We start from the raw sequence: 27,271 nt of genomic DNA, 5'->3' as shown, positions 1-27,271 counted from the left end.
GTGCAGATCCCAGCTCCACGAAGGTGCCGTGCTGCAGGATCTGTCCTGGGAGCCGGCCAAGGCGGCCGCAGAGGGGCAGTACGGAACTGCCAGGACAGTGTCCGAGCTGCTCCCACAGCACAGCTCGGGGACACAGCAGCAACCGGCCCTGTGCTGCTGCCCTGGGCCCTCCAGGGTACACAGCCTGCTGACTGCACAGTCCTGGGAACGCTGGTGCCGAAGACAGAGGAGAGATGGACGCTGCATTTTGCCAACCCATTTTCTGGAAGTGCAGTTCTAGACCACAGGAAGCCCGTGGAGAGGAAGGAATCGGTTTTGTTGCACATTATATCAGTGAGAGTGAATTCAAAGAGCAACAGGAGAAAAGACATACAGAGGTGTGTAGGTTGGCAATGTAATTTTAAATGTTGATATCAAAACCAGATATTAGGGATAATCTGACATATAGCAAAATGCTTAAAACATGTTCTGAAAAAAGGAATGGGAGAATGCTTGATGTGCTTAACTGGGGGAGGTGATTATGACTGAGTAAAACTCCTTATGATCTTAAAGATGCTGAAATGCTTTGGGCACAGTATCCAAAAGCAGTGGCTGTCTCCGTGGCAACGGAAAGGCATCTATCTGTTCCCATGGCAACAGACTGGAGGGGTGCTCAAGGAGGGCTTGTGCAGAGCTCGCTGGCACGGGCTCTTTGTTGCTCCTCCCTGGAGCAGAGGCTGTGGGCATATTCAGGTGCTCTGAACCTGCAGCTGACAAGGAGGAGTGAACTGGAATAATGTGGTACTGTTGCTCCTCCCTGTGTAAAACAAATTAATTGCGCAGTGTTTCATCTGGGGAGTTCCTTCCTCAGTCCCTAATTGCTAGCATTAAAGACATCTTTGCAGCTCCCCATAAGGAAAGCAGGATTTTTGCTATCCAGAGAGGTATCACAGAGTGTTTGATGTTGATTCTTTGTCTGTTCAAAGGCATGGACAGACAAATCTGAAAAACAGGAAATAACGTATATGCAAGGAGTCTGCATCTCAGCAGCCCTTTCTGGTGTCTAAAAGGAGAATTGTGTGGAGAGACTGGCTGGCCTATCTGCACTAGACCCACCACATAAGAACTGCTAACAAAGTAAACAAATCATGTATAATAGGCACCACTTCTTCTAAACCCACTGTGATACTCTTCTAAGGGAGCCAATTCATATTTAGCACCAGAAGTAGGACTGAAGCATGATGTTTGATGTTTGATCCCTTTTAAATATGAGGCCTGGGATGCAGAAGCACTAATGGAACAGTGATAATTTCAAGGTGATCAACTGGGAAAATTATTTTAGAATCAGCATTTTTAATGCATTTCTATGTATTGTGTACACAGTTACACATTATACATTATTATTAAGCAGTGTTTAAGTTTTTTTATCAACAGCCTGCTTTTCATTCCAGTAGCTTCTTCCTAGTCCTGCATTAAAGGATAGCAAAATAGAAATGCACTACTTACCTTCATTATCATACTGTTTTACCCCCTAATACATACCTTTTAAGGCAAAAAATACTTTCAGTCGCTGCTGCTGGACTGGCATATATGCTTGCAGGTAAAGACATGCCAGGTGTATTGTCCTTGCCTTGTTTCTGCTCCAGTCTCCAGGCTATGGTTCCTCACATGAATTCACTGCATGTTGCATTGGGCAAGTTAATTGAGTTACTTGCCATGCTTAACTCTTTCCTGAGTAGAATCATAAAATCATAGAATGGTTGAAGTTAAAAAGGACCTCTTGAGATCGTGTGTTCCAACCTCCCATCTCAGAACTGGGTCAGCTTGAGCAATTTGCTGAGTACCAAGTTCAGTGAACTTCTGAATACTTGCAGTGATGGAGTGAACTTGCTCTTTGGGCAACCTTTCCTAAGTAAAAACCTGTTCACCTGTTGTGTGTGTCCATCTGGTTCAAATATTCCCTAATCTTGTCTTTCTTCACTGACAGTAAGTCTTCCTCACTCCAGACTTCCTTACTGAAAGATACTGGTCTTAGGAGCCTGGAATTCCTGACAGCCAGTCTTACCAATAAAAAAAGATGCAAAGAAGCCATTCAGTACTTCAATCTTTTTCTGTGTTTATTCTCAGCAAATCCCCTCCCCAGTAAGCCCACATTCTCACATGTCTGTCTTTTACTGCTGAGATATTGGTAAAAACTTTTCTGTCTGTCCTTCATGTTCCTCACTAGATTCAACTCCAGGTGGGCTTTTGTTATCTTTATTGTATCCCTTCATGTTTGGACACTGTCTCTGTATTCCTTCTGAGTCACCTGTCCCTGTTTCTGCCTCTTGTGATGCTTCAGCTCAGTCAGGAGCTCCTTGTTCATGCATGCAGGCTTCCTGCTGCTTTTGATTCGTTTCCAGCCTGTGGGATAAACCAGTCTTGAATTTGGAGGAGGTGATCTTTGAAAGTCAACCAGATCTCCTGGAACTCTCTACTTTCCAAGGCTGTAACTCATAGAATTCTTCCAAGAAGACCCCTGAAGAGGCCAAAGACTGCTCTTTTGAACTCTAGGGCTGTGATCCTGTTTTCTATCCTGGTCCATCTTCTCATGTTCCTGCAATACCATCTCATGGTCTAGCCAAGGCTGCTCTGACCTTCACATTCCTGACCAGTTCTTCCTTGTCTAGCAGAGCACCTCTCTTTTGTGCTCCTCAGTTGCCCCTGTTAGGCAGAAGCCTCATGGATTGCTTTTGCCCTGCTCTGTTGTCCCCTCAGCAGGTACTGGGGTGGTTGAAGTCTTCCATGGAGACCAGAGACTGTGGACATGGGGATTTTTCCTGCCATCTGTGGTCTCGCTACTTCTTCCTCAGCAGGTGGTCTGCAGCAGACACCCACCGTGGCGTGTTGGTCTGCCTGCTAACTCTGCTCCTAAATCTGGTCTGTGAGCTCTCAGCACCTTCTCTGTCCATCCCGAGATGGAGCTCTGTGTGCTCTAGCCACGCACTTGGCTGAAGGGCAGCTCCTCCTCCTCCTCACCCCCCAGCCTGCCCTTCCTAAAGACTCCGTCTCCAGCCATCAGAGCGCTCCCGTCCTGCGAGCTGTCAGTCACCTGTTCAGGGTGAAAAGGGAGCAGAGACAGCGTCACTAGCAGCATGCATGTTCAGAAGCTTTCTGGAGGAGGGAGAGGTGGGCTGTCAGTCTGGGAGCAGATACAGCACTGTTGCTATAGGAATCAGGAGAATATGTCACAGCTTCATCAGTCTGAAGACAGTGACTGAGGGCCTTGTGTCCTCCAGCCATGGGCAAATGGCAGAAAAAGCATTTCACGTATTCCTGCTGTCTCAGAGGCTTTGCTGCAGGGAGATTGCAACAGGATCGGGGACTGAAATGTTAACTGTTGGAGTTATACGTGGTCCTTTCTTCAGCAGCTGCCGGACAGAACAGTAATTTTATGAGGATGTTCTTCAGGGCTTTGTCTGGTCTGAAATGGCAGAGACCTGTTGTTTCTGGGGGCAGGCAAGAGGGTTCACAGCACTGGTATTTTGATGGACAAATTGAGTTGAAATGAAAGGGAAGATCATAAGCCTTAAAGTAAGGCCATACCAGAACAGGGATGTAGGTGTGCAACTGATTTCTGATTAAATAATTTCCTATGAGGAACTGTGGTTATTGACTTCTTGCAGCACTGTGGAAGAGACAAGGCACCCTAGGGTTGCATGGTGAAGTGGATGGAGGGCAGGGTGGAATCAGCAAATAGATAAGGGCTGATGGGATGCAGAATTGGGTACTTATCTATATCCAGTATCCATACTGCATATAGACAGTTTCAGAGCAGATTTTTGCCTGTGGCATTCCAAGAGGATTTAATCAGAGTGAAAAAATAAAAGTATTTGCCAAGTCCAGAAGAGACAGAATTATGGTTTTGTGATGTGCAACAACAGGAGCTTGAACTGGGGAGAGGAAGGATTGACTTGAATAGAAGGAGGTAGAGAAACAGAAAAAAAATTAAAAAATTAGTAACTGTCAAAACAAAATCAGCCAAGTGGAAGAGCTGCTAAAGATCAAATGCAGCAGAAAAGGAGTAAGTTACGTGATAGACAAAAGAACCTTTTCTGAAGAACAGAAATACAGCAAGCTTTTTTAGTGTTGGAATATTTCTTAGCTCTCCATATTTCTTATTATTGGAATATTAGTTATTAACTTTCCATTACATAAACTTTTCACTAATTTTTTAGGTTTGTTTATACTTGTTTATATTAGGTGAATACCCTACTGGAGATTAATATCCAAGGTCTTAACTAAAAAGATTTAAATAAATACTGTTTTAATTTTCGTGGTATCTCAGACTTAAAATAATAATTTAAAATGCCTTTCTCTCTATAACCTTAGCAGAAATTTATGTATTATTATTTGGCATCATATTTATAATTAGCATTTGGTGTTGCTGTATCATATATATATATATATGTACCAGCTTGGCTATATATTCTGATATATATATATATATATATATCAGAACACTAGGGAATGTCTTTGAGGAAGGAAGATAGTTATTTCTCAAGAGACAATAAAGCAGTTGAAATCCCCCACAAGTGCATTATTTCTGTGGTTTCAAGTTGCAGGCTGGGTATAAATTGATCAGAAAACAGGTGCTAAGGATGGGGTGCACAGGGTAGGAATTTGGTGGCTATTCCAAACAAGTGTAGCCAGACAGCTGGTGTGCCTCTTGGGATGACTGGCGTTCTCTATTCCACTGTGCTCCTTCTATTTCCATCTGTTAACTTCATCTGTAAACTGTCAAGGTCAGAGACCACGTTGTTCTTAGCTGTGCCTTCTCATACTCTCAGGCACCAGAAACAAAACTGAGTCCCAAGAATGGGAAGGATTGTGGCATGTGATAGAGAATGTGACACAAAGTACAACACCCAGCTCTTCTCCCTCTGACAGTTCATGCCCATGCACAAACACACCCCTCTCCTCTCCTGGAAGTTCTCCAAAGTAAAGAGAACTCTGTTTACTTTTTCTTTTCTCTGTTTTGAAAAGCACTGAACGCCATAATGATTCACCTTACGTTTCTCCTGCACGTTTTGAAGATAATTTAACAAGTAACTTGTGCCGCTATTTGTGTGCCTTGTCATTTAGATGTGCTTTTTGCTGGGATCACTGCGGTGCGTTGCTGTGCACGCTGTGTGCTTGGTGACCCCAGTGCCAGAGTTAGGTGGTGGCTCTGAACTGGGAGCTGCCAGCCTGCTGTGCCTCCAGGGTGGCAGAGAGCAGACAAACCACGGTGTTGTGCTGTAGCCAGACAGTTTCCACGTCTGCAATACTCAGTTGCTCAAATGAGCCTGAGTCAAAAGCCCATTTTCCAGCCGGAGCCCAAGTGCTGTAATCATGTCCCTGTGCCACGACCTGCTGTGCTCGTGCCCCTGTGATTTCATACATGTATTTATGTACTGGGTGAATCGTCACTGAAAGGATTAGCAAACCATTCTACTTGCTGCACACACATAGCACTGTTCTTCCACCTCAGGATTTATCTTCTATCAGCTTGATTTTCCCCAACTTAAATCTCCTGTCTAACATTTTAGGGCAAGTTGAGTTTTTTATCCTCTCTCCTGACTGGCTGTGAAACTTTACCAAAATCTTCTTGTGTGAGCATTTAATCTACATATGTTTTGCTTCCCTCTCTTAGATCTTTGAATGAGGTAAAAAAATCTGTATGTAACAACCACCTTGGAATCCATCACTTTCCTTACACTTGTTTTTATTACTTGTTTATAACTTTACAGTAATGTTACATACAAATTGTGTTCCTATTAAGAATTTCAGGTATATGATGTTTTACTACATTGCCTCTAAGTCACATTTGCCATTGTTGCCACCTCTGGCTGCTATTGTTTTTTTTTTCCAAAGCCATTGTTTGCTGTAATGATGTACTGTTTGAGATTAACTTTGACTTTTTGGGGTAATCTGTAATTGTTGTAATTATTCTCCCAAATAAAATAATTTTGAAAGACATTTGGCCTTGTCTGGCAATGCAGTTTTTTTATGATGAGCACTATTACTTGCTCTCAGATCCATCATGTTCTAAGGCCGATGTGATTGTGTTCCCTTGCTAATTGTCCTTCCAGTTCAGCTGCAGTGGGAGCTGGATTTATGGGACAGTCCATGCCAAGATTGCTCTTTCCCTTCTTTGGTTCTGCGCTTTCTCCAGCCTCCTAGTGGTCAATTCTTAGGCAGCTTTGCATATGAATACATCCTTCAGTCCATATTTACTTATTATTGATTTGCTTAAACTATAGATACTTTAATGATTTTCAGTGAGAATAGGACATAATTCTTAGCATTGCTAGTATTAACCAAAATGGACTTTAGATTTGTTTTTCCTGACAAACAGAAAATCCTATAAGTTTTCTGACAATACAGAAGGGCAAGAGTACTTTAGGCAGATGCACTAGCTTCATCCTAAGTCCATGCAAGGCTCAAGAATGATTTTTGAAAGAGAAAATAACTGATTATGAGAAGGATATGCGTATGGTATGAAAAAGCAGCCTAAGTTCACTAATCTACTCTTTCTCAGATAAGTAATTTTCTGCACAAAGGAATCAGTGTCTTTCTTGTCTAGACTTGAGTGAAGCCTTTGATAGAGTGTGATCTGAAAATTTGTCTGGGACTCAGAAGACGGGTAATAGAACTGCAAAGTAGGTAAGGAGCTCAGTAAAGAGGACACAAAAAGCATTGCAGTTTCTTCAGGATTTGTCTTGGGATTGTTGTCATTTAATATTTTCATTAATGCCCATGGCACAAAAATCGGCAATGCAATTATTAATTTGCTGATGCAAAATAGGTATTGCTGAAGCAGAAGAGAACAGGTTGTATGGGAAGAGCTGCTTGACTGTGAACTACACAAACAGAAACCAGCTGGTATCTGGTGACAGTACAGTACATTTGGGGCCTTGTCACAGAAGCAGGCACTGTGTACCAGAAGTGATCTAATGACAGTGCTTGAGGAGAAACAGCCCAGTACAGCAGTTCATGTTCCATAGAACGTGGAGCTGTCATTGTCAGGATGTTGTGGAAGGCAGCTGTGAGCCTAGCATGGTTTGATAGATTTCTGCTTGTGAGAAAAGTCTTAATGGCACATGAGCATGTGGCCTGGACACTGGAAGTACAGTTCTGCTCCCTTTCTCTAGCCAGGTGAACTGGGACTTGGCAGGAACTTGGCAGGAAAAGACGGAATGGTGAGAAATGAGCACAGAGTTTTAGGAATACAAATAACAGTTTCACTTCTTTAGTCTGACAAAACGATGAGTGAATGTGGATGTGACAGGTATGTAGAAATGCTTCAAAGCATAAACATTAGACACAAAGGCTCATTAAGGGCAATGTTGATAAGAGGAAATGAAAATAGCCACATATACAAAACCCAAGAACTCAGATTTTTATAGCTGTCCTGTAGGAATACCAAGATTTAAAGTGCCGTGCAATCAGCTTATATCTGAAAGGGTTATATGTGACATGGTTGCTGTTGACTATACATAGAATCAGAGAATTGTAGAATGGTTTGAGTAGGAAGTAACTTTCCAATCCAAGCAGTAGACCAGGTTGCTCCAAGCCCTGTCCAGCCTGGTCTGGAACGCTTTTAGGGATGGGATAGCCACAGCTTCTCTGGGCAACCTGTGCCAAGGCCTCACCACCCTCACTGGGAAGAAGCAGTGGTTCCCAGTTGCTGACACAGTGGTTCTCTTAGCTCTGTTCTGTCAGCAGGTGAATCTTTAAGATCCTCTTACCAAACACACCCCAAAGGCATCATTCTGACTACCAAGTATCGTGAAGATTCACTTTTTGGACTAGGGGGGCAGTTGGTTTGAGGGTAGTTACTGATAGGTCGTTTTCTCTGCTCCCTCAGGATTACCCACCAAGAATTCCTCTATTTTCTTCCTTTTTGAAAGATTCAAGTCTGTATTCCCAACTGTTCTCTTTCCACGACCAAAGTCTTACTACTAACCTCTCACACTTTACAGCTCTGCTCTGGCCCTTGGCTCGAGGGTGAGGATTGTGACTGCTGCTTGCAGTGCTCTGGTTCCTTGCTCAGATATTTGAAGCCATGCACAGCTATGGCTACACACTCAGTGTAAAGAGGGATGGTGAGGATGGCAATGATGGAAAAGTGGAGGTAAAGGCATGGTAGAAACAGACAGCTTACCATGAGGTCAAACAGAATTGTGCAGAATTGGCTAAAATATTAGTATGGTTATTGACATAATTCTCATGACTCATTATTTTGAATCCTGTAATATTACATATATATTTAATATAATTCTCTGTCTTTTAGCATCCCTGCTGTTCCCTTTGATTATTTTTAAAATAATCAGGAAATAAGTTTCTCTCTCTACTTCTGCACAATAATGTTTGGAACCTTCAGAGAGTGAGACACTTTTCTTTGCCTTAATTCTTTCCCTTTCCCTTTCCCTTTCCCTTTCCCTTTCCCTTTCCCTTTCCCTTTCCCTTTCCCTTTCCCTTTCCCTTTCCCTTTCCCTTTCCCTTTCCCTTTCCCTTTCCCTTTCCCTTTCCCTTTCTCTTTCCCTTTCCCTTCCTTCACTGCAGATAGATTTTAGAAACAAGTACTGGAAAGGCCTAACAGAGAAAGGAACCTTTGTGTCACAAAATTTCATACGGTTTCTGTAGGGAAATAAAGCAAAAGGAACCTCTGGAAATGAGCTGGTCCTTTGTCCTACCCCAAGTCAGAATCCATACCACCTACATCACTCTGCATAAATGCTTGCCTAACCTGTTCTTGAAAAACCTTTGGTGACTGAGATTCCCATCCTTGCTGGACAGACTATCTCAGAACATCTCTACTGTCACTGCTGTGCTTCTCCATAATATCTAACATAAATCTTCCTGGAGAAATTCAGTCCATTATTTCCTGTATTCTGTGTGTGGAGGAGCAGCTTTTGCCTGTATGTGCAGCAGCCTTTTGGATACCTGACAACTGTTTTCTCTTTATCTTGTTTGGGCCTTACAGTTCTTGTCACACTTACTGTCCTTTCCTCAACCATCCTGGTTTCCTGGTTTCTCCCTCATTTCCTCTGATGCACAGAGCCCCTGATTGCAAGGGCTGCTCTGGATGAGACAATTCAGAGCACGACAGAATTGCTCCAGAAGAGTTCCTCAGCAATTCTGGAAAAATTTAATTTTGCAGCCTTAAGGAAATGTTGAGCTGGAACAGCTTGTGCCCTGGAGAACTCAGGGGATGGGGAGAAGGAGGAGAGACGAAATGAGGAGAAAAGAAGAATCTAGAGTATTGTTGTCAGTGCCTATGCTGCCACCAAGGGGATGAGAGCAGTGGGGCAGCATTCCTGCAGTTCCTGATCTTCTGAGGGTTTATCTGTTTATTTTGTGACCATGTAGTTCTGTTAAGTCACATTCAGCTTATGATCTATCATATGCCCAGATATTTTTTCTGAAAAAAACTCTCTTCAGCCAGTTGTTCCCCGTCTTCTGTTTAGATGTTTAGTAGCTGATTTATATCCTTATGTGGAACCCTGCACTATTTCTGATTGAATTGTGGTTTGAAAAAACCAGGAAATATCTCCAGGTCCTCAGGATTTTAATTTTAATTTTAATCATCTCTTGTAGCAAACTTGTAGCCTCTCCAAAAGGTATGTTGCTAGGAAATTGAATAAGCATGTTCTCTAAGTACATTATCCATTTTGTTAATGAAACTATTGAATAATTCTGAACTCAGAAACAAGTGGACATTTCTTTAGATTAAGCAGAGCCTCAGTCTTGGGGTGTTTTCTGTTTCTAGCATGTCTTCTATGCTGCAGTGCATCAATTCCAAAACTGTTGTGAATATTTTAAGTTTCAGTGAAAAGAGCAATGCTGACTTAAGTGAAACTTGCATGAGGGAAACCATGCCTGCTTAAGGCAATCAGCAGCTTCATGTACTTCCATAATTACCTACAGATCAAAAAATTGCAAGTAGCAGCAAACATGTCTCTGTAAAACAACAACTTGGTTAGTCTCTAATCGGACCATCTCAGTTTAACAGCCTGAAAAGCCTGGATAACAGCATAGAAGTTAAACCAAACCACACCTACAGAGACCAGGTGGGCTCCCATCACCCCAGGAAGTCCCAGGGAAGGAGGTCAGCCTTCCTCTGAAATGAAATGGTCTGGGAGTGTGACATGAAGCGATCTGAGAGTGAGTATGAGTGAAGCCCCAGTGCATGCTCAGCCTTCAGGAACCACTGGAGGAACGCGAGCCTTGCAGAGAGCCCCATGGCCAGAGATGGATGGGAACTGCCAGGATACTTGCAGCAGTTGTGGATGACTTGGGTTGAATCAGTCAATTTTGAAAAGAACACTGACAACTATTTTCTACACTTTTATGAATAAAGTTGAGAAAACAGAAACCCAAACAATTTAAAGTAAAACTATATACTGTTTCTCTTAATATGGGAAATTACATTCTTGCATGGTAACCTTCACCCTTTTGTGCAAATGCCTCGCACAGTAGTTTTCCTGGACACTATTGTGAAGGGTTGAAGAATCACAGGAAATGGGTTTCATTCTCAGCTAGGTGATGTTGGGCAAGTCACTTCCATCCATTTGTACCGTATTTTCCATTTGCAAAACATAAGAACTGTATGTACTGATTTATTTTTTAAAGTGTTTGGAGAACAACCATCATGCTAAGTAAGAGCTGAGATTTTATTGTTGCAGGATTTTTAAACTTTTTTTATTTTTTTTTACATTTACTCAATTGACGGCTGAAGTGAGACTGTCATTCATTAATTTTCAAGTGGCTGGCCTTGGAATTTGGTGTTCAGGGAAATCTTGTTTTAGACGTCTGCTAGGAATATCGAGGTAGATTACAATATATATTATATGGTTTTCAGCTTAATCTAGTAGCACTTGATAGCAAATGTCCTCCTGCTGCAGAAGGTAATCAGTGACTATCGATGGAGACAGGGGCAGCCGCGGCTCCGTGCCGTATCTGCAGCTAAATGGGAAATAAGGAAACCCTGAGAGGCGCAGCCGAGCGCATGCTCCGGCGGCGGGACAAAGGGCTGGGGGAAGCGCTCCTTCCCGGCCCGATCCCGATCCCGATCCCGATCCCGATCCCGATCCCGGGCCGGCCTCACCCTCTCCGCCGCGGGCGGTGCCGGCCGAGGCGCGGAAAGGGTTAAAGCGCTCCCGCCCGCGCGTCCCCGCCGGCCCGCGCTGACCTTCACGGGGCCGCGCCGAGCATGCGCGCCCGGGGCCGCGGGGCTGCGCCGCGCCCGCCGCGGTTCTGCGGGCCCGGCCCGGCCCGGCCCGGCCCGGCCCCTGGCGGCTGGATCGGCCCAGGCCGGTCCCCGCCCGCGGCGGGGCCGGGACCGTGACCGTGACCGTGGCAGGCGCACGCCCTGCCCGTGCCGGGCGCGCCGTTGCCGTTCGGTGCCGATGGTGCTGGCGACGGAGCGCGGGGGGACGCGAGGGGGGCCCGCGCGCCGCGCCTCAGCCCGGAGCCGCCGCCGCCCCTTCCCGCGCCGGGCCCGTTAGGACGGCGGCTGGAGGAGCCGCTGCGGCCCCTGCTCGGTGTGGTTTGACGCGGTGAGGGCCCGCACCGCTCCCCGCCGAGGGAGGAACAGCCGCACGGGCCGGGGCCCGTGACCCCCGCGGCCGGGCCTGCTGGGACCGCCGGCCAGTGCGGCACCCAGAGCTAGTGCAGACTGTGGGGAAATGCACGGTGTCTGCCGGGAGCACAGAAGGGCCTTACATGATGGGACCCAATATTTCTGTGTGAGTCTGTGGTCTAAAAACCATGGTTAGATGCTGGCTGGATGCTGCCTTGCCAGTCACACTGGCGTGTAGAATTTAGAGTCGTTTAAGTTGAAAAACCACCTCCAGATCAAGTTTACTTGACATTACCACATCCATCAGAGACCTAGCAGTTGGTTCCAGATTATATGTGCCTTTAGTTCAGCTAGAACTTGAAGAATTTTTCCAGCACAGAACAAGGAAATGCTATGTTGATATGGGATATGCTGGGCATATTCCTTCGGAGAGGCTGAGAGGGGGAACTTATAACCACACTCACCCTCCCTAAAGTTTCTGTGATTCCTAGGCTGTTGCCACATGGTAGCAGTTAGATTGGGGTGACCCTAAAAATCAGTGGAGGTCACTATCTTCATCCCCATCTTCAGAAGGCCATGTGACCTTCACGGCTTGCCCTTCACTGCTGGTCAACGCAGTGTCTTTTCTGTGCTTGGTTTTATTACTGGATGAAGTCAGAATATTTTCTGTTTCTGATCTGATTCTGTTCTGTTTGCAGTCTTACCAGAAAATTCACAGCCCCTAGACAAGAATTTCAAGCAGAGGAATAGAATAAACTCCTCTTGTAACCTGGCAACATTTTGCCTCTTGCTGTGTTAAGGGAGAGCCGGGAAGGTTGTCCCTGGTGAGGCTGTGTCGCATGGAAGTGCCGGGGAGCCGCTCCGTGCCCCGGGCCATCCCCGCGGGCTCGGCCATCACGGAGCAGCCACGCTCCGCTCGTGGAATGGCGGCCGTGCTCCAGCGCCACGCCGGGAGGGTGGGCTGCCGCTTCTCCCTTCCCCCTGGGCTTCGTGCTCCCAGCACTGTCCTGGGATGTCACACGCTGTCGTGCAGGGCTTTGTGTGACAAGCAGCGAGCTGCTGATGTCTTACAGCAGCTGTGGTGTTAAAAATTCGTCTGCCTCTGTCAGTCACTTGGGGTCTCTAGAGGATCCATCCCAGTGGTGGCAGGGCATCCCGAGAATGGTCGCTGGGGAGAGGCGGTGGGAGCGGAGGGTTGGAAAGAAGCCGTGGGAGCTGTGCCGCCATGCTGGCCCCCACCCCCTTCCTCCGCTCAGCTCACACACTTTCTTTCCCCTGGCTTCCACATGTTGTCCCTCCCTGTTCCCAGCTCCGGCCTCCCGCTGCTTCTCTCTTGTCCAGAGGGGTTAGCTCTCGTCTCTCATGCTGGAAATGCTGCCAGCGAATGTTTCTGTGTGCTGCCTGCCAGGTCCCTGGGGAAAGGGCCTGGAAATGCAGTGCGGGAGGAGCAGTGGGAGCAAGGGAAAACCACTGCTCGCTTGCTGCATTTTCTAATGGGAAAACATATCTGCGAGGTGCTGAGCTCTGTGTCACTGCTGAAGTTGCCCCCTCCCCCTTCCCCTTGCCCCAGAATTTACCATCCCTGATGCAGAGGAGGAGAGGCTGCAGCGCTACCATGGAAAACTGAGACGTGTTTTTCAATTTGCCTCCTGCTTATCTCTGCTGTTTGGACAGAGAGGTTTAAAAAGCTGGATTTTCTGTCCCTGCAGAGTAAACAGACAGAGCCCGGCAGCACAAACTATTTCTGGCTTATCAGTGGAGGAATGCAGCAGCTGAGGCTGAGCGCGAGTGGGCCGTCAGGAAGGCCCTGAAGGGGCCCCCTCCCCACTCCGCGCTATTAGAAGTGTGAGAGCCCAGCAGGACTCAGAGGGGAGAGTTGGAGAAAAAGGCAGAAAAGGGAAAGAAAGAGGAAGAGAGAGAGTGAGAGAGGCTGAGCAGACCCTGATGGCTACAGATGAAGTTACAGGAGGGGCTCGCAAAGCTACGAAAAGCAAACTTTTTGAGTTTCTGGTCCATGGGGTGGTGAGTCGGGAAAGTTAGTGAGCTGGCTGGCTCTGAATAGAGGGATGAGTGGAAACTGGAGGTTCTGTGCTGGGCTGGATCAGCTCCTGCAGTGTGCTCCTGGGGCGCTGCTAGCTGCTCCCCAGGAGCACCCTGGGCTCTGGGTAGCCCCCAGCGTATGCATTGATTCATTGGTAATACAGGCTTGTGTCTGGGGGGATGTGTGCTGTGCTTTTTGCTGTGATTCTCCATGAATGGTGAAATAGCATGCTTTTCAACCTGATCATGGTGCAGAATCTGCACTGGATCTAACCCAAATGGGCTTGGAGGACACTTTGTTCTGTAATCAAACTTGTGTTTTGAAAAACAGTTCTGATGAGAGCCTGATGAAGCCTTGGGGTGCTGCCTCTGGTTCTTGTCTCCAATCTTGGCTCGTATGTATCCTCTGGCTACTTAACAGGTGACTTTCAGGGGCTTGAAGAGATTAGCTCTGCAGATCTGTAACAGTCTATGGAAACTCACCCACGAGAGAATTTCAGGGTGCCATGCTTAATTAAAGCAATCCTTCAGGTCTTTAAAAATGTTCCAGCTTTTGTTTAAGAATCAAGTCTTCTATCTCCATTTAAGGGGAAATGCTCACCCTGTTTTGCTGCCATTGGAAACGTTCTTTAAATGACTTTAGTGTCTGAGAGCAGTCACCATTTATAACATTTGGATTTCTAGCATTGATACACATTGAACAGAAATAAGGTTGTTAAAGAGCCCCAAGGAATGCGATACTGTTTGGATACTGATAGTCCCGAGTGCTTATTTCTTGAGGATCCTGGCACCTCCTGTGACACCTTTTTGAAGACATCAGGTGGGGGCACGTGCACAGAGATCACGGATACCTGTGGGACTCATGGCAGGCTCTTGAGTTGTGTCCGTGCTTCAGGCTCACTCCAGATGTGTAGGATCTTGTGTGTGTCCTTTAGATCCTGGATCTGGTGGGACTGGCAGGGCCAAGGACTCTGAGATGACATTCTGCCTTGGTGAGAGCTGTGAGGAGGTGATGTGGTGCCAGTGTACGGGGCAGGCTGGGCAAGACTGGCAGCTGTTCGGGGGAGTGACAGAGAGCGGGTGTGCAGATGGTAGCACTGCTTTTGTTGTGATCATGAGACTTTGTCAAGGTGGTCTGGATTGTGATGGCTGTTTCTGAGCAGAACCAGAAGCACTTTGTGAGGGTGGCAGATAGGATGATTTTGCCTTTTCTGAAGTTTCCCTTGGCATTTGCATACCAGTGCTCTTCCTTTAGTATCAAGAAGAGCAGTAAAAATAGTTACGTGAATTTGCTTATTCCACATCTAGCTGGCCTTCGTGTGAAAGTAGCATGCAGGGCTCTTAAGCCTGGGAAAATTTTAATTTATACTGGAATGAATATAGCAGAACTCATTTCCATTACTTATTTGGATGCCAGGAAAGTCTGCCTTTTCTGCCCTAGGAGTTTTGTTGCTAGTGGCGTCTTACTTGAATATATGCTTTAGCCTGGAATATCTGTATATATCTTCTTGCTTCTTGTTGCTGAGGCTGGGGCTTCTTGGCTGTTGTTCTGGTGCCTGAACACCTCTTGTATCACGCTCTCCCTTCATTATCATCTCCTTTAGTTCTGCTTTAGTGCCTGCTTTGTGCTTTCCTTTAGTTTTTTCCTCATCTCAGGTTCGTTTTGATCAAAATATGGGTTGGGGGAGTCACTCTTCCATTACTTAAAAAAGATGAAAAAAAGTTATAATTTCATTTTATCTCTTCAGGCCCTGTATCTTGCCAAATAAGAGAATGTGCCATGCCAGCCATTACCTTGAGTTTACCTAGTGCTGGCTCCTCTGTTTTATTACTATGCAAAGTGTGTCAACACCTCAATTAATTCCTTGAAGAATTAAGCTGCATAGCAAACTTTAGTGGAATTTCTTGGAGTCAGTGCTCTAATTTCAGGGACCAATCTCTTCTTCAAATGACGATTTTTCAATTCCATATATGATAGCATTATTTAATTTGGTTATTGAAAATTATTTTCTCCCCCCCTCCAAAAAAAAAAAAAAGGGAGAAGCAAACACAGGTAGAATGTTGTTAGAAATCTTTTTTTTCTTTGTTGGCACTTAAATGAACGGGATAATTCTGCAACATTTCCTAAGGTCACTTAGCTCTTGGATTCACTTGATCTTTCTGGAAACATGTGTTCCTTTGCTAAGGTTACTTTGCCCTTTGCTCTTGTGCACCTGATCCTTCTTTTGTGCTTTTCCATATTGCCAGCTTAGATTATGTCTTCTTCTTCATTTATTACAGGCAGAAAGGATCCCCCTGAAAGGGGAAATCTCTTAAAGGTTAAAACTCTGAGTGGGACGCTTCATTCTCTCCTACTTGAGACCTTGATAGTTTGTTACACCTTTGGTTAGCAATTGAGCTTTTAGAAAGGTTAAATTTCTTTCAGTTATTTATTTTTACTATGCTTTTACTCTTGTTCAGTTTCATCAGTGTCTTGCACATCATTTTTTTGGGAAGAATTTTTTTTCCTTGCAAAGGCTTTATCCTGTACTTCATAATTTTGTTGTTGTCGTTCCTCCCTTTTTTAGCATTTTTATAGGCAAATATGGCTTTAATCACGACATTTATGTTGATTATCTTTTTTTCAATGCATTTTCTTCTGTCCAGTAGTACATTTCAAGCAGTCTTTATGACATTTCTCTAGGTGTCCAGCTGTTGCATTATATTTTGTTGAACAAATTACTAGTCTTTCTGCAGGTCATTCCTCAGTTTCCTGTAGCCTCTGTTCTCTGCCAGAGGCCTCATTGCTGGCTGAATCCCTTAAATGGATCCTGCCTGTGTGTCCCTCCCCTGCTTTTCTCTTTGTTTCTTTATCTTTTTTCTTTTTCTTACTCAAACAGGTATCTGCCTGTTTAGTCTTGAGAAGGTCCATGGTGCTGGTCTTGTCAAAACTCTTGTCCAGACATCTGTCCTCTTGTGACTCGATTGCAGGAACCTTCTCTTGGTGCCTTGTGCTGGTGACCTTGGCTGTGTCATCTGCACACAAGAACCTGCTGAGGGGTTCATTTTCTTCTCCCGTTTTTCTGACCTTTTTAATCTGCTTCTGTGTCCTTTTCCTGTTCCCACTTTATCTTCCTTCCAAAGCCAATCTTCTTGCCTTTTATCCACCAGATACCCCTATAAATGTCTATGTGCCTTTCTTAACTCTGGAGCCATAGCTGTATTTACAGTGTACTTGCTGTCAGTTCAAATCACCTTTTATTTCCATAGCGATCTCAGTCTTTGTCCTCTTTGCTATGCCTAGGAAGCTCTCTGTGGCAATATAAGTCCTTATCCATATTTATTTTCTGCTAATAGGTCTTATTTCATAGTTCCTGCTAATCTCTACAGTTTAATGTTAGTTGCACTCTAAGATTGCTAATTCATGCAAGCCTGTGTATTGCTGATGTGACTCCTTTGCTTATCCTCAGTCCTCTTTTTGTTTGGCTATCTACCTCTCAAATTTGGTCATAGGATTTTATGGTAAATACATAAACTGTCTTAGATGAAATGGCATTTACAACAGTGAAAGAAGAGTGTCAGAGCATGTCAGCATGTAAACAAGTACTTAATATATACGATAAATAACTTGTCAGTGTTAGAACAGACTAAACATGGAGGCATGGAGGATCTATAAGAGATTTATCAGTGATTTGGAAAAAGGGGTAAGCAATGAATTTCATAAATGAGTTTTGCATCTCCTGATACACTGTGGGTTTAAATGAAATGTCACCATTCAGGAGAAAGGCTTGAATGTCCTGTGGGCTGCCTAGTGTCTAACTAATAAGAAATCACATAAACTGGTAGCCTGATTGGGAAGCAGGGCAGGGAATAATGCAGAAGCTATTGTAAATCCATGGCATATACTTAAAATGATGTTTTTCTGGTTTTGGTAATCTGTATGACTAACAAACCAAAGGACTGGGAACTTGGAGGACAGTAGCAGTGGGAGACCTCTGAAGGCTTCATCAATAAGGGAATAGGGATATTTTTGGTTTATTTATAATATCTAAGTATAGAGACTGATTATGTAAATTGTAAAATCTCTGTCATTGGAGGCTCTTAGGTACTGGTTAAAGAAGTAAACATCTGTCAAAGATGGAGATACTGGTGATCCTTCTTTGAGATGAAGAATGACCTCAAGGACTCATATTTCAGTATATTGTAAGTTATGGAGGTTTTACTAGAATGGGAAGAATTAAAGATAGTTTCCCAAAATTGAATTATGGTCTGTTTTAGTTTTAAGTCAATGAAAGTGACTGGTCACAGGGTTGTAGAGATCACTACTGGCAATAGTGAGGTGAAGGAAGTCAGGCCAAGTTTGAAAAAAGTAGAGCTTTTTCTAGTGAAAAATATCCTACTAATTTTTCTTTTGTCATGGGTGTAGATGCTGTCTTGTCAGAGCACAAGCCAGCCAACAGTGGAATGGCTAGAAAAGAGCCTCATGAACTGTTTGTTTTGGATAGTTTGTTCCTCTTCCTACCTGAGAGTTTCCTGCATGGTTCTCTCTTCAAGGGCATTTTCAGGGAATGGGGCCTGGAATGGAGGCACTGGTTTGCTGTGTGCATGTTCCGTGTTGTGGTCAGCAAGGAGGTATTTGGGGTGAGTAGGGCAGCTTGGAGAAATCACAGGACCTTACAGCAAGGAATTTGATTGGGAAGGTGGTTGTAGGGGACAGCTAGAGTGAAAACCTTGTGCAATGTTCAGCTATGTGAGCAAGCTGCTGATAGAGACTGAAGGTTTGTCTTTTTCTAGCCTTGGACTGATTTCAGGCTGTCAAATAGAGAAAGGTTCATACATAATGAAGAAAATAAAATCATATTAATGCTAGTCAGGGCTTTAATTGAGGTCAATGTGATTTTGTGCAATGTGGGCTTGTTAAACAAGTCTGAGTGTCTGGTTGAGAAAACTTGGGTTTGCTGATGAATGTAGATGTATGGATAAAGTGGATCTGTGAGATGTTTGAACTGCTCTTCTCTTTCTAAAAAAAATGTATATATATACTGTAGGAATATGAAAATAGACTGGATCATTTAGTTCAGTATCCCGTGTAGAATGGGGACAGTGGAAGGCAGCATGGAGGTACAGGAACAAGGCAAAACTTTTAGTGATCGTTCATACAAATACTCTGATTTGGAGCTTGGGAGCTTTCTGACCCAAAGCTGCCCTCTGTGTAGTGCCTCTGTGTGGATTTTATTTATGGAGGTTGGTCTAATGATGTCTTCCTGAACCCTTCTAAACTTCTAGCAGTCAGTGTTTTCTGTCAGGATTTTTTTTCAGCTTATCTTGCATAAGGAATTACCTGCCAACTGTTGTTGACTGTTATTGTAAGGGAGGAGACAACGAGCTCTTGACCAGCTTCTTCTCTCTCCAAGCTAGTCGTGGTACTGCAGAGCTCTGTTGTTCCTCTCCCTCCCAAAGCCATCCTTTTCATGAGATGCATTTCGGTAGTTCTTCACACATGCATTAGATCACAGCAGTGGTATGATCAGATCTATTAATGCTGGTGGAACTCAAAGGTGGTCTGTAAATTCTGTTTCTTTCAATTCAGAAGACTTCTTTGGGTTTGTTTTCTTTGTGTTCCATTTGAGCTTGGTGGCAGATTATTCTGAGCTGTGAACAGATATGCATGAAATAGAGCTGAATTTCATCTCATGTTCCAATTCACAGTTCTGTAAATGGGATGCTTTCTAAGTTAAAGACTTCTGGATTGTTGTGAACATTATTAAAGTCCGTGGTACCTGGAACACTTGGACTTACAGACAGAGAGCTCTTGGGAAATGGAGGAAGGTGAATATGGCAGAAAGCAAGAATTACGATACTGATGTTTCAGCTTACTAAGCCTCTAGAAGATTCATAGACATTAAAAAAGATAACTCATGAAGTAACCTCTATAATTGTAAGAAGGAGAGAAGCCTTGTACCAGTTTTATTTGTTGTACTAAGAGTCCATTTTGAATCAACATATCCGATTGGGAAACCATTTGAGCAGTTAGAAACTTGTTGCCATCACACAATATCAATCTAATCTAAATTTCTTAAGAGTTCCAGGTACTTCTGGTTACTCATTCTTACTTCCAGACAGCATCAGGTATCTCCTCCTGCTTATGTTTGTGCCCTATAGAAATCGTAGAATAATTTGGATTGGAAGGAACCTTAAAAAATCATCTTGTCCCACCCTTCTGCCATGGGCAGGGGCACCTTCCACTAAACCAGATTGCTCCAAGCTCCATCCAGCCTGGCTTTGAACACTTCCAGAGATGAGGCAGCCACAACCTGGGCTTCACGACCCTCATAAGTAAAGAATTTTCTTCTAATCTAAACCTACTATCTGTCAGTGAAGCCCTTCTCTCTTGTTCTGTCACTCCAGGCCCTTGTAAACAGTCTCTCTCCATCTTTCTTGGAGGCTTCTTTGTAGTTAAGAAATCAATTGTTTGTATGCTTGGTGGTGGTGGTTATTCTCAGAATCTGTCAGTGTCTCTGCAGCTGGTGGCTGTTCCCAGCGAGTCAGCCGTCAGAGCCTCCCGTGTGGTGTTGGGGTGGATGGAGTCTGTCAGGACAGGGGATTGCTGTAAGTGTAGCTCAGCACTCAGCTGCAATGCAGCAACTCCTGGTTCTCTGCTCAGTCTCTTTCTGAGGCCTCTTGTGGGTGTTTTTGCTTTACTTTTCTTGACACTTCCTTTTACTTTCACCTGTCAGTTCTCCAGGTTATTTTCCTCTTACTGGTATGTCCAGACAGGACTCCTTTTTTCTACTTCTGTGTTTTGACTGCTGTGATGCACATCCCTTGAGAAAAGACTGTGCAGCAGAAGAATGTAGAAAAGCACTGCTCTAACGTTGTCTTGTTATTGCTGTCAGACAGAAGTTCACTTAAGGATCACAAAGAGGACAGAGGCAGAGCTCTGATGTGACAGGAAGTTCAGGAAAGGAAAACAGCAGACAAGCCAAACGTGGCTTTGGAAACTGGTCAGTGGAAGGCAGTGAAGGGCTATGGCAGCAGGTGTCGGGGGGCTGGGGTGGTGGTGTCCTGCTGCACTGACAGTGTGTTCAGGTGTGAACAGCTGTAGCCAGAGCAGTGATGTGCACGTGTACACAGGCAATCAGCAGAACTCTTGGGACCAGTACATGTGCATGAAATATTGGTTGTGTTCCTTTGTGCACTGTACTGCCTTTGCCTTGCTGCTGTGCATCACCTCTGCTCTGCTCTCTGCTTCACATTCTCAGAGCTGTGAGAGTGGTTGCTTCAGCTGGGGACAGGCTGTGATCTTCCTCATTTCCTATGACCCACAAGTGGTTTTGCCTTCTGTCCAGTGAGGTGTTTGTGCAGATTAATACATGTAAATGGAATCAGTGGAGGTAAAAAGGAGATGGGACTCTGGATACAAACAGAGATGGGTCAGGAATGGCCATCTCAGGTAGATGATTCTATTCTAGATTCCATTCTTCAGGTAGGGAAGGAGGATGTGTCAATGCTGTTTTGCTCATCAGCCTTTCCCATGGATGCTTCTTGTTTAAGATAGTTTCCATCCTGCTGAGGACGACGGGGAGAGAGAGATCCTAACCTATAGACAGATGCACCTTCACTGTACTACTCAGTGAAAGATTTCTTTCAGAAGCCATAGTAGTACTGGAATACTCTTCAGTAGGAAGATTTTTATTTTTTTTTATGTCACTATTGTGAAAATTTTGATGTATTGTCCATCACTGTCTTGTCTCACACATGCATTTGAGAGCAAAATATGCTTTTAGATAAGGTGAGATACTGCGTGTATGTTCTTCTTTTATAAAAGTTTAAATAGATGAAGCGTGTCTGTATCTTTGGGAGTCTGGTGGGCTTGCAGAAGAAGACAGTTGCACAGTTGCATAGTGAGTAATATTTTATCTATGAGTGATATCGGAGGTAGGGTCATGAGAACAGAGGTGAAGAAATGAGGTGGTCAAGGGATGAGATCTAATGTGCTTTTGCTAAAGCTGCCTCTCTTTTCTCATGTTTGTCCTTTCGCTATGTTTCTCTATTTTAGTGCTTAACAAAAGAAACTGAAGGAAATTCAAAGACATAACACCAAGACTGACAGTAGATGTACCTTGCTGACTTTGTTCTTTAAGCCCTAAGTTATCCTTTAGAACAGCACCAAAGTGGGCCCTCAGTTTCATCCATGTGGCCAGTCAGTCTCCATGAGATGGCTGTGCTCAGGATCCGGGCTCTTCTGAATCACTGTCAGATGTCCCCAGCTGACTGACAGGCAGCAGCTGGCCCGGTGGTCTGCCCTTTGCTGGAAGGAGGCCACAATGTGTGGTTTGACAGATGACAGATCTTAAATACAGGCTCAAGAGAGAAGCGTTTTCTGGGCCATTTCTTTCTGCCTGAGTCAGAGGGTGTGGGCACACGCACACAGGAACAGAGAGCACTGTTCCCTTCCAGCTCTTCTCGGGGCTCCAGCCTCATGGCAGAAGACATTTGGAGCTTTGCACAAAGCTGCAGGGTTGGTCTGCCTGCTGCTCTCTCCATGGCCATACCTGCCATTGCTTTCTTATGTCAGCAGTTGCTGAATTCACCTGCTTGGATCCCTGCACTGGTGACTCTCCTACCTCTTGCCTTACTCCTCTGTCTGTGCCACTTACAGCCCATATTGGTTCTTTGTTGATCATCCATTCCTCTCCTTTCTCCAGTTTCCTTTATAGTACAAGCGTGAGGATATCTTAGACTTGTAATGATCAGGGAGGGCACTGAGCTGGGGCTTGGGGAGCTATAGTCGATGTGGGTGGTTAATTTGGAGATGCAGGTCCAAATTATTTTTAGAATTACGTTTTATTATAATACATAGTTACATATTTAGAAATAATAGAAATTATGAGATAAAGATTAAATAATATATATATATATATATATATATATATATGTTGACTGTGCACTAAATATTTTCTTCCCAGCCCTAGTGGACTGGCTTGCATACCCTCAGGGGTGCACGCATCTCACTTTGGGGTCCAGTAGTGTATTTCTCCAGTAAAATATCTTTTTGGTCTGCAGCTGTTGAGCCAAGTATGTCTTCCATGTTGTTAGCACCTCTTTGGAAGAGGGTTCCACAGGTTGATACCCACAGTGTGACAGACTCACCCCTCCAGTGGTGTGTGAGCCTGACCCCTCTGCTGATGGCCAGGGTTCATTATTCTAGAGGGGGTCAGTGAACAGTAAATACCCAAATGTCCTCTCCAGGCCATATGTGACGACACTTTGCCCCTTTAGATCACCTTGTATCACCTCTTTCCAGATGAAAAGTCACAATATATTTACGTTTACTTCCATGGATGCAGTTCCATACATTAAGAATTACTGTGTCCTTGTTTCAGCTCTGCCCTGCCATCACTGAGCTGCAGGAGCCAGAACTGCACACAGACCTTTACTTGTGGACACACCATGGCCATGGAAACACTGGTATCTTCTGTTCTCTCCACTCTTATTTCTTTTCTTTATGACTTTTTTGGGCCTCTAGTAACCAGTAAGCAGATACTTTTCTGGAAGTGTCAGTTTAAACAAGATCTTGGTTCTGCTGGACAGCAATCAGCTTAGGGCCCATTGCTTTGTCTGTCATTCTTGGATTGGTTTTTTCCCTTTTGTAATTCAGTTCAATATGTATTGAACTACATTTGCAGCTTCCTTTTAAGTGTTCATTCTGTCTCATGAAGTCCTTCTGCAGGTCTTGAAGCTGGCCTTCATCCTTGCCAGCATGATTAACTCAGCATTACCAACTAACTTATTCACTTCCTTGCTTTTTTCCTGGCTTTTTTTGGTTCTTTTTTTCCCCCCAGGTTGTTTTAAATATACTGAAAAGGAGAAGTCCCAGCAGAATTTTACATGTGCCTTTCTTTTATTTTCAGAACCAATTATTTTTGCCTCATTTCTATCCTTTAACCAATTGTGTATCCATAATGGATACCATTGCCTCTTGGTTTCCTTAAAAGACTTTGTAGAGGGACTTAACTTTCAAAGGACTTTTTATTCTCATCCTGGTTCAAACACCTAGAGAGTCTGTGTGTCTGTATTTCTGCATATATGTGGACATATACATATTGATAATTCTCAGTATGAGACTAAGCTCATCTCTCTGTTTTGAATTGCATTTTACAGGAAGTAATTATTTTACTGGTGGTTTTCCTCGATGACTATAAACTTTAAGAATTCAGAATTTGGTTTACTGTGTGTCTTGTGCAGCACTGAGCTTGTGATTTGATCCAGTGTCTCTCAAAAGCATGCAGAAGTCAACATAAATACCAGGGCTTTACAATGCCTACAGGGGCTGCTGACAAACTACCACATCCATTTCATTTTTTTTTTATTTTTTTTATTTTAAAGGCTTGATTGGAGACATGACCTTTCTCTTAAAGGATTAATGTTGCATTATGAACTTAGACTGCTCTCTGGTGTAGGCGAAGTAGAAGGCTCTGAATGGGAAATGTTTATCCTGGTGTTTTGCCTGTGCTGGTTTCTGTCTGCCAGCTGATCAGAGCCGGCTGCTCGCAGCGCAGCGCGTGCGGTGGGAGCGTGCTCACAGCCCTGAGCAGCACGTGAGCTGCACCGCTTCGGGCTGTGTGTCGCTGCCATGGGGTGTTCTCTTCGGGCTGAAGGTAGAGCTTCCACCTGTACCTGGTCTGGGTATGCTACTGACCACTGAGTGTTTTCCCAAGCCTAGTATTTCACCTCTGTTTCCTGTTTACTTTATCCCTGAATGCCTCTTCATGACATCCAAGATACACCAGTCACGGAGCTTACATGCTTTGTGTTGCTGCTTAGTGCTTATCAGGATGGTCAAAAGGGGAATCTGCTGGGGCCAGTATCGCATGATGTACAAATGCCTTGTTTCTTTCTGCTTCTCTTTTCCTCCAGCGCCCTGGGATGCCATCTGGAGCTCGAATGCCCCATCAGGGGGCTCCCATGGGTCCTCCAGGCCCCCCATACGTCGGAAGCCCCTCTGTGCGACCTGGGATGCCCCAGACTGTGATGGAAACAACAAGAAAACGCACTGCGCCACAGCAGGTCCAGCAGCAGCAGGTGCAGCAGCAGGTGCAGCAGCAGCAGCAAGCCACTCAGAACCGAGCTAGGAGGTGAGTGTTCTGGAAAGAAAACACAGGAGGACAGTTTGAGGAAGGAAACATGATACCTGTTTAGCAGTAGGTAAGACCTTTAAGATCAAATGAGACAGAATAGAAAATCTGTGTGTTGTCAGTTTTTTCAACAGGAAAAACATTGGTAAATTTTCCATTTTTTTTAATTTATGAATGGTCTTGAACAAACTGACCTTTAATGATGTCTGGTTTTGAAGTTACTCTACTCTTATTTTGCAAGTTTGTCAGGCCATAAATCTGTTGAGTATGTTTAGCCTTTAGAATTAATGAACAGTTCTCTTCTAATACAGTACAATTACTGTATTATTTGTTGCCTGTTCTGTATAGTTGCTCTGATTTCTGACTTGCTAACAAGTTTGTCAATGACACAAGTGGAAGAAACTTTGGTTTGTCATGTGAATACTTGTACTATGGTCATTCAGAAAAGTAGTCATAAAACTTGCAGTTGTCCCAAGTGTTTTTACATATAATGTAAATAAATATGCACTGGAAGTAATTTCATAAAATTAGAGAGACTTCTATATCTCATACAGCGATTTCACATTTCTTTCTGAAATATGCCTACCTTGTACAACGCATTCTCTCTTAACAAAAGTTAACTAATTTCTTTTTGCAGTGTATTAGACCTTATCAGTCTTGAGTGTTGAGTCTGACCCACACACACATAGGGTGCAGTCATCTGTGTGGGCTACCTTTTACAGAATCATTACAGATGTATATACAGCTTTCAGGCAGTGTTCTGGTGGTGTCAGGGAATCCATCTGTAGGAAAAACATGCCTCTCTAAGCTCAGTTCTTCAGGAGCCCTACTCTGTCCAAGTTATATACCTTGGATCAGCAAGCCAGATTTGGGAATGCTTATGTCTGGGATGCATCTGGAAAGGACACTGATCTTGAGAGTACAATTGAAAAAGGTTGAACACAGAAGGAATATGTATGAGTGCAGCATGTGAGCACAAGCAGTGCATGTGCATCTTGGAGGCCTTGCCCACTACGAGCCAAAATGCACATTCTGTAACACCTCCCAGAAGGTTCTCCAGGAAACTGCCCAAAATGCCCAGCCTTCAGGTACTAGGATGGATATAACCTGAAAAATTGCCCCTCTTGGATAATTAAGGTAAACTTTAGTCACTAACTAGTTTCCAGGGAGCATTAAAGGACAGTATTTGCTAAAAGTTGGTGGCCTGACTCACAGAGAAAAGTTCTCCTCCCCTGTTCTTAGTTTGGGACCCAGCAGTGATCTCTATGGCCTTGAGCCCAGTTCACACCAGTGCTCCCTGGGTACTCAGAGAGTTTCTCTGTTTCTTCTGCCATGCCTTCCCTTGAGATAATGTATTGAATGTTTTCCCTTTTTTCATTTCCACCTCCCTGTGATTTCTCATTCTGTTTTTTCAGGCACACTTTTCTGGCACCTTGGATGCAGTTCTGGGGGGGTAAATGAGTTCCATGTTTTGTAGCATGGGCCAAGAAAGTTGCACTTTTTTTTTCTCAGCAGTTTTGGTGGAGACAAAAATCTCATTTTTGTAACAGACTGTTGAAGAACTAGTTGAGATCCAAATTGTTTGGGGATATTGCTTTGTTTTTTTCTTGCTTTTTATTTGCAAGCCTGTGGGTTTGTTCCAGGTAATGCATATCCCAGTCCCTTTGGGAGGCTGGAGCTTGCTCAGCCTTTACCTCCAGATTCTGTGAAGTGTTTCAATGCAGATTTGATTTTGTGAGCTGTGGAAGGTGTTGGAGTTTCACACCATGTAACATTCCATTCCCATTATTCCTACACTTTTTAAAAGGGACATTGTTCACCTATTAAGTTGGGTGTAACTGAATTTTCTGTCCTCTGCACCTCCGAGCACAAAGAGTTCCTCAGCCTTAGCTTACGTGGGGATGAGGAAGAGTCGTAAGAATCTGGTATTTCAGCCCTGGCTTATAATTAACAAACGTAGGAAGAGAATATGCCACACCAATGTGCGTGGAAACAGCTTTTATGTGGACATGGCTGATGACAGGCTTCCAGTGAGAAGATAGTAAGGAGGGGTGTCCTTGTGGCATGGCAGAGTGGCAGCAGGTGGTTTGCTTTCTCCCATTTGTCTGTCACAGATGGAGTGATGCACCTCTTGCTTAAGATAAAGGCCTCACAGATTAAAGAGATGAAGAATAGGACCTGAATTCCCTCTTGGCCCTGTTAGAGAAAGCTGGGTGACAGGCTTGGTAGGCCTGAAGAGTTCTTAGAATCTGAAAACAGTCTTCCTGACAGTACCATTTCTCAGGCATATACGCATATGTATTCTTATGTACATAAGTACAAGTGTGTACGCTTTTTAAAAGCATAGCTATAGACATGTGCCTATGTATGGCTATGGACACAGTGTGTATACACACTGCAGACACACATACATCTTCCCACGTGTGTTCATAAAGATGAGCAAATGTGGAAATGTAAGGTCTTTTACATTTGTCCATCACTCATGAAAATATGTTACAGTAAAACAAGTGTGTATGTACACAAGGAA

At 44.2% G+C, this 27,271-nt stretch overlaps 1 protein-coding gene across 8 annotated transcripts in view; it reads left to right on the top strand.

Moving 5' to 3' along the window:
* Nucleotides 1-27,271, top strand: part of SMARCD3 (SWI/SNF related, matrix associated, actin dependent regulator of chromatin, subfamily d, member 3) — a 78,443-nt gene that overhangs the window by 11,397 nt on the left and 39,775 nt on the right. For 4 of the 8 annotated variants that reach the window (XM_058832994.1, XM_058832995.1, XM_058832992.1 and 1 more), the window contains exons 1-2: nt 13,409-13,609; nt 24,527-24,744. In XM_058832994.1, coding sequence (XP_058688977.1) covers nt 13,532-13,609; nt 24,527-24,744 — 296 coding nt within the window. In that variant the 5' untranslated portion in view covers nt 13,409-13,531. Of the gene's footprint in view, nt 1-11,590; nt 11,754-13,408; nt 13,610-24,526; nt 24,745-27,271 lie in introns of those variants that run through there. The other 4 variants (XM_058832991.1, XM_058832990.1, XM_058832989.1 and 1 more) reach the window with 3 other exon arrangements.

This window comes from Poecile atricapillus, chromosome 2 (genome assembly GCF_030490865.1).
Source record: "Poecile atricapillus isolate bPoeAtr1 chromosome 2, bPoeAtr1.hap1, whole genome shotgun sequence".
Classification (NCBI taxonomy): Eukaryota; Metazoa; Chordata; class Aves; order Passeriformes; family Paridae; genus Poecile; species Poecile atricapillus.
This window is presented reverse-complemented; position numbering and strand designations above follow the sequence as displayed.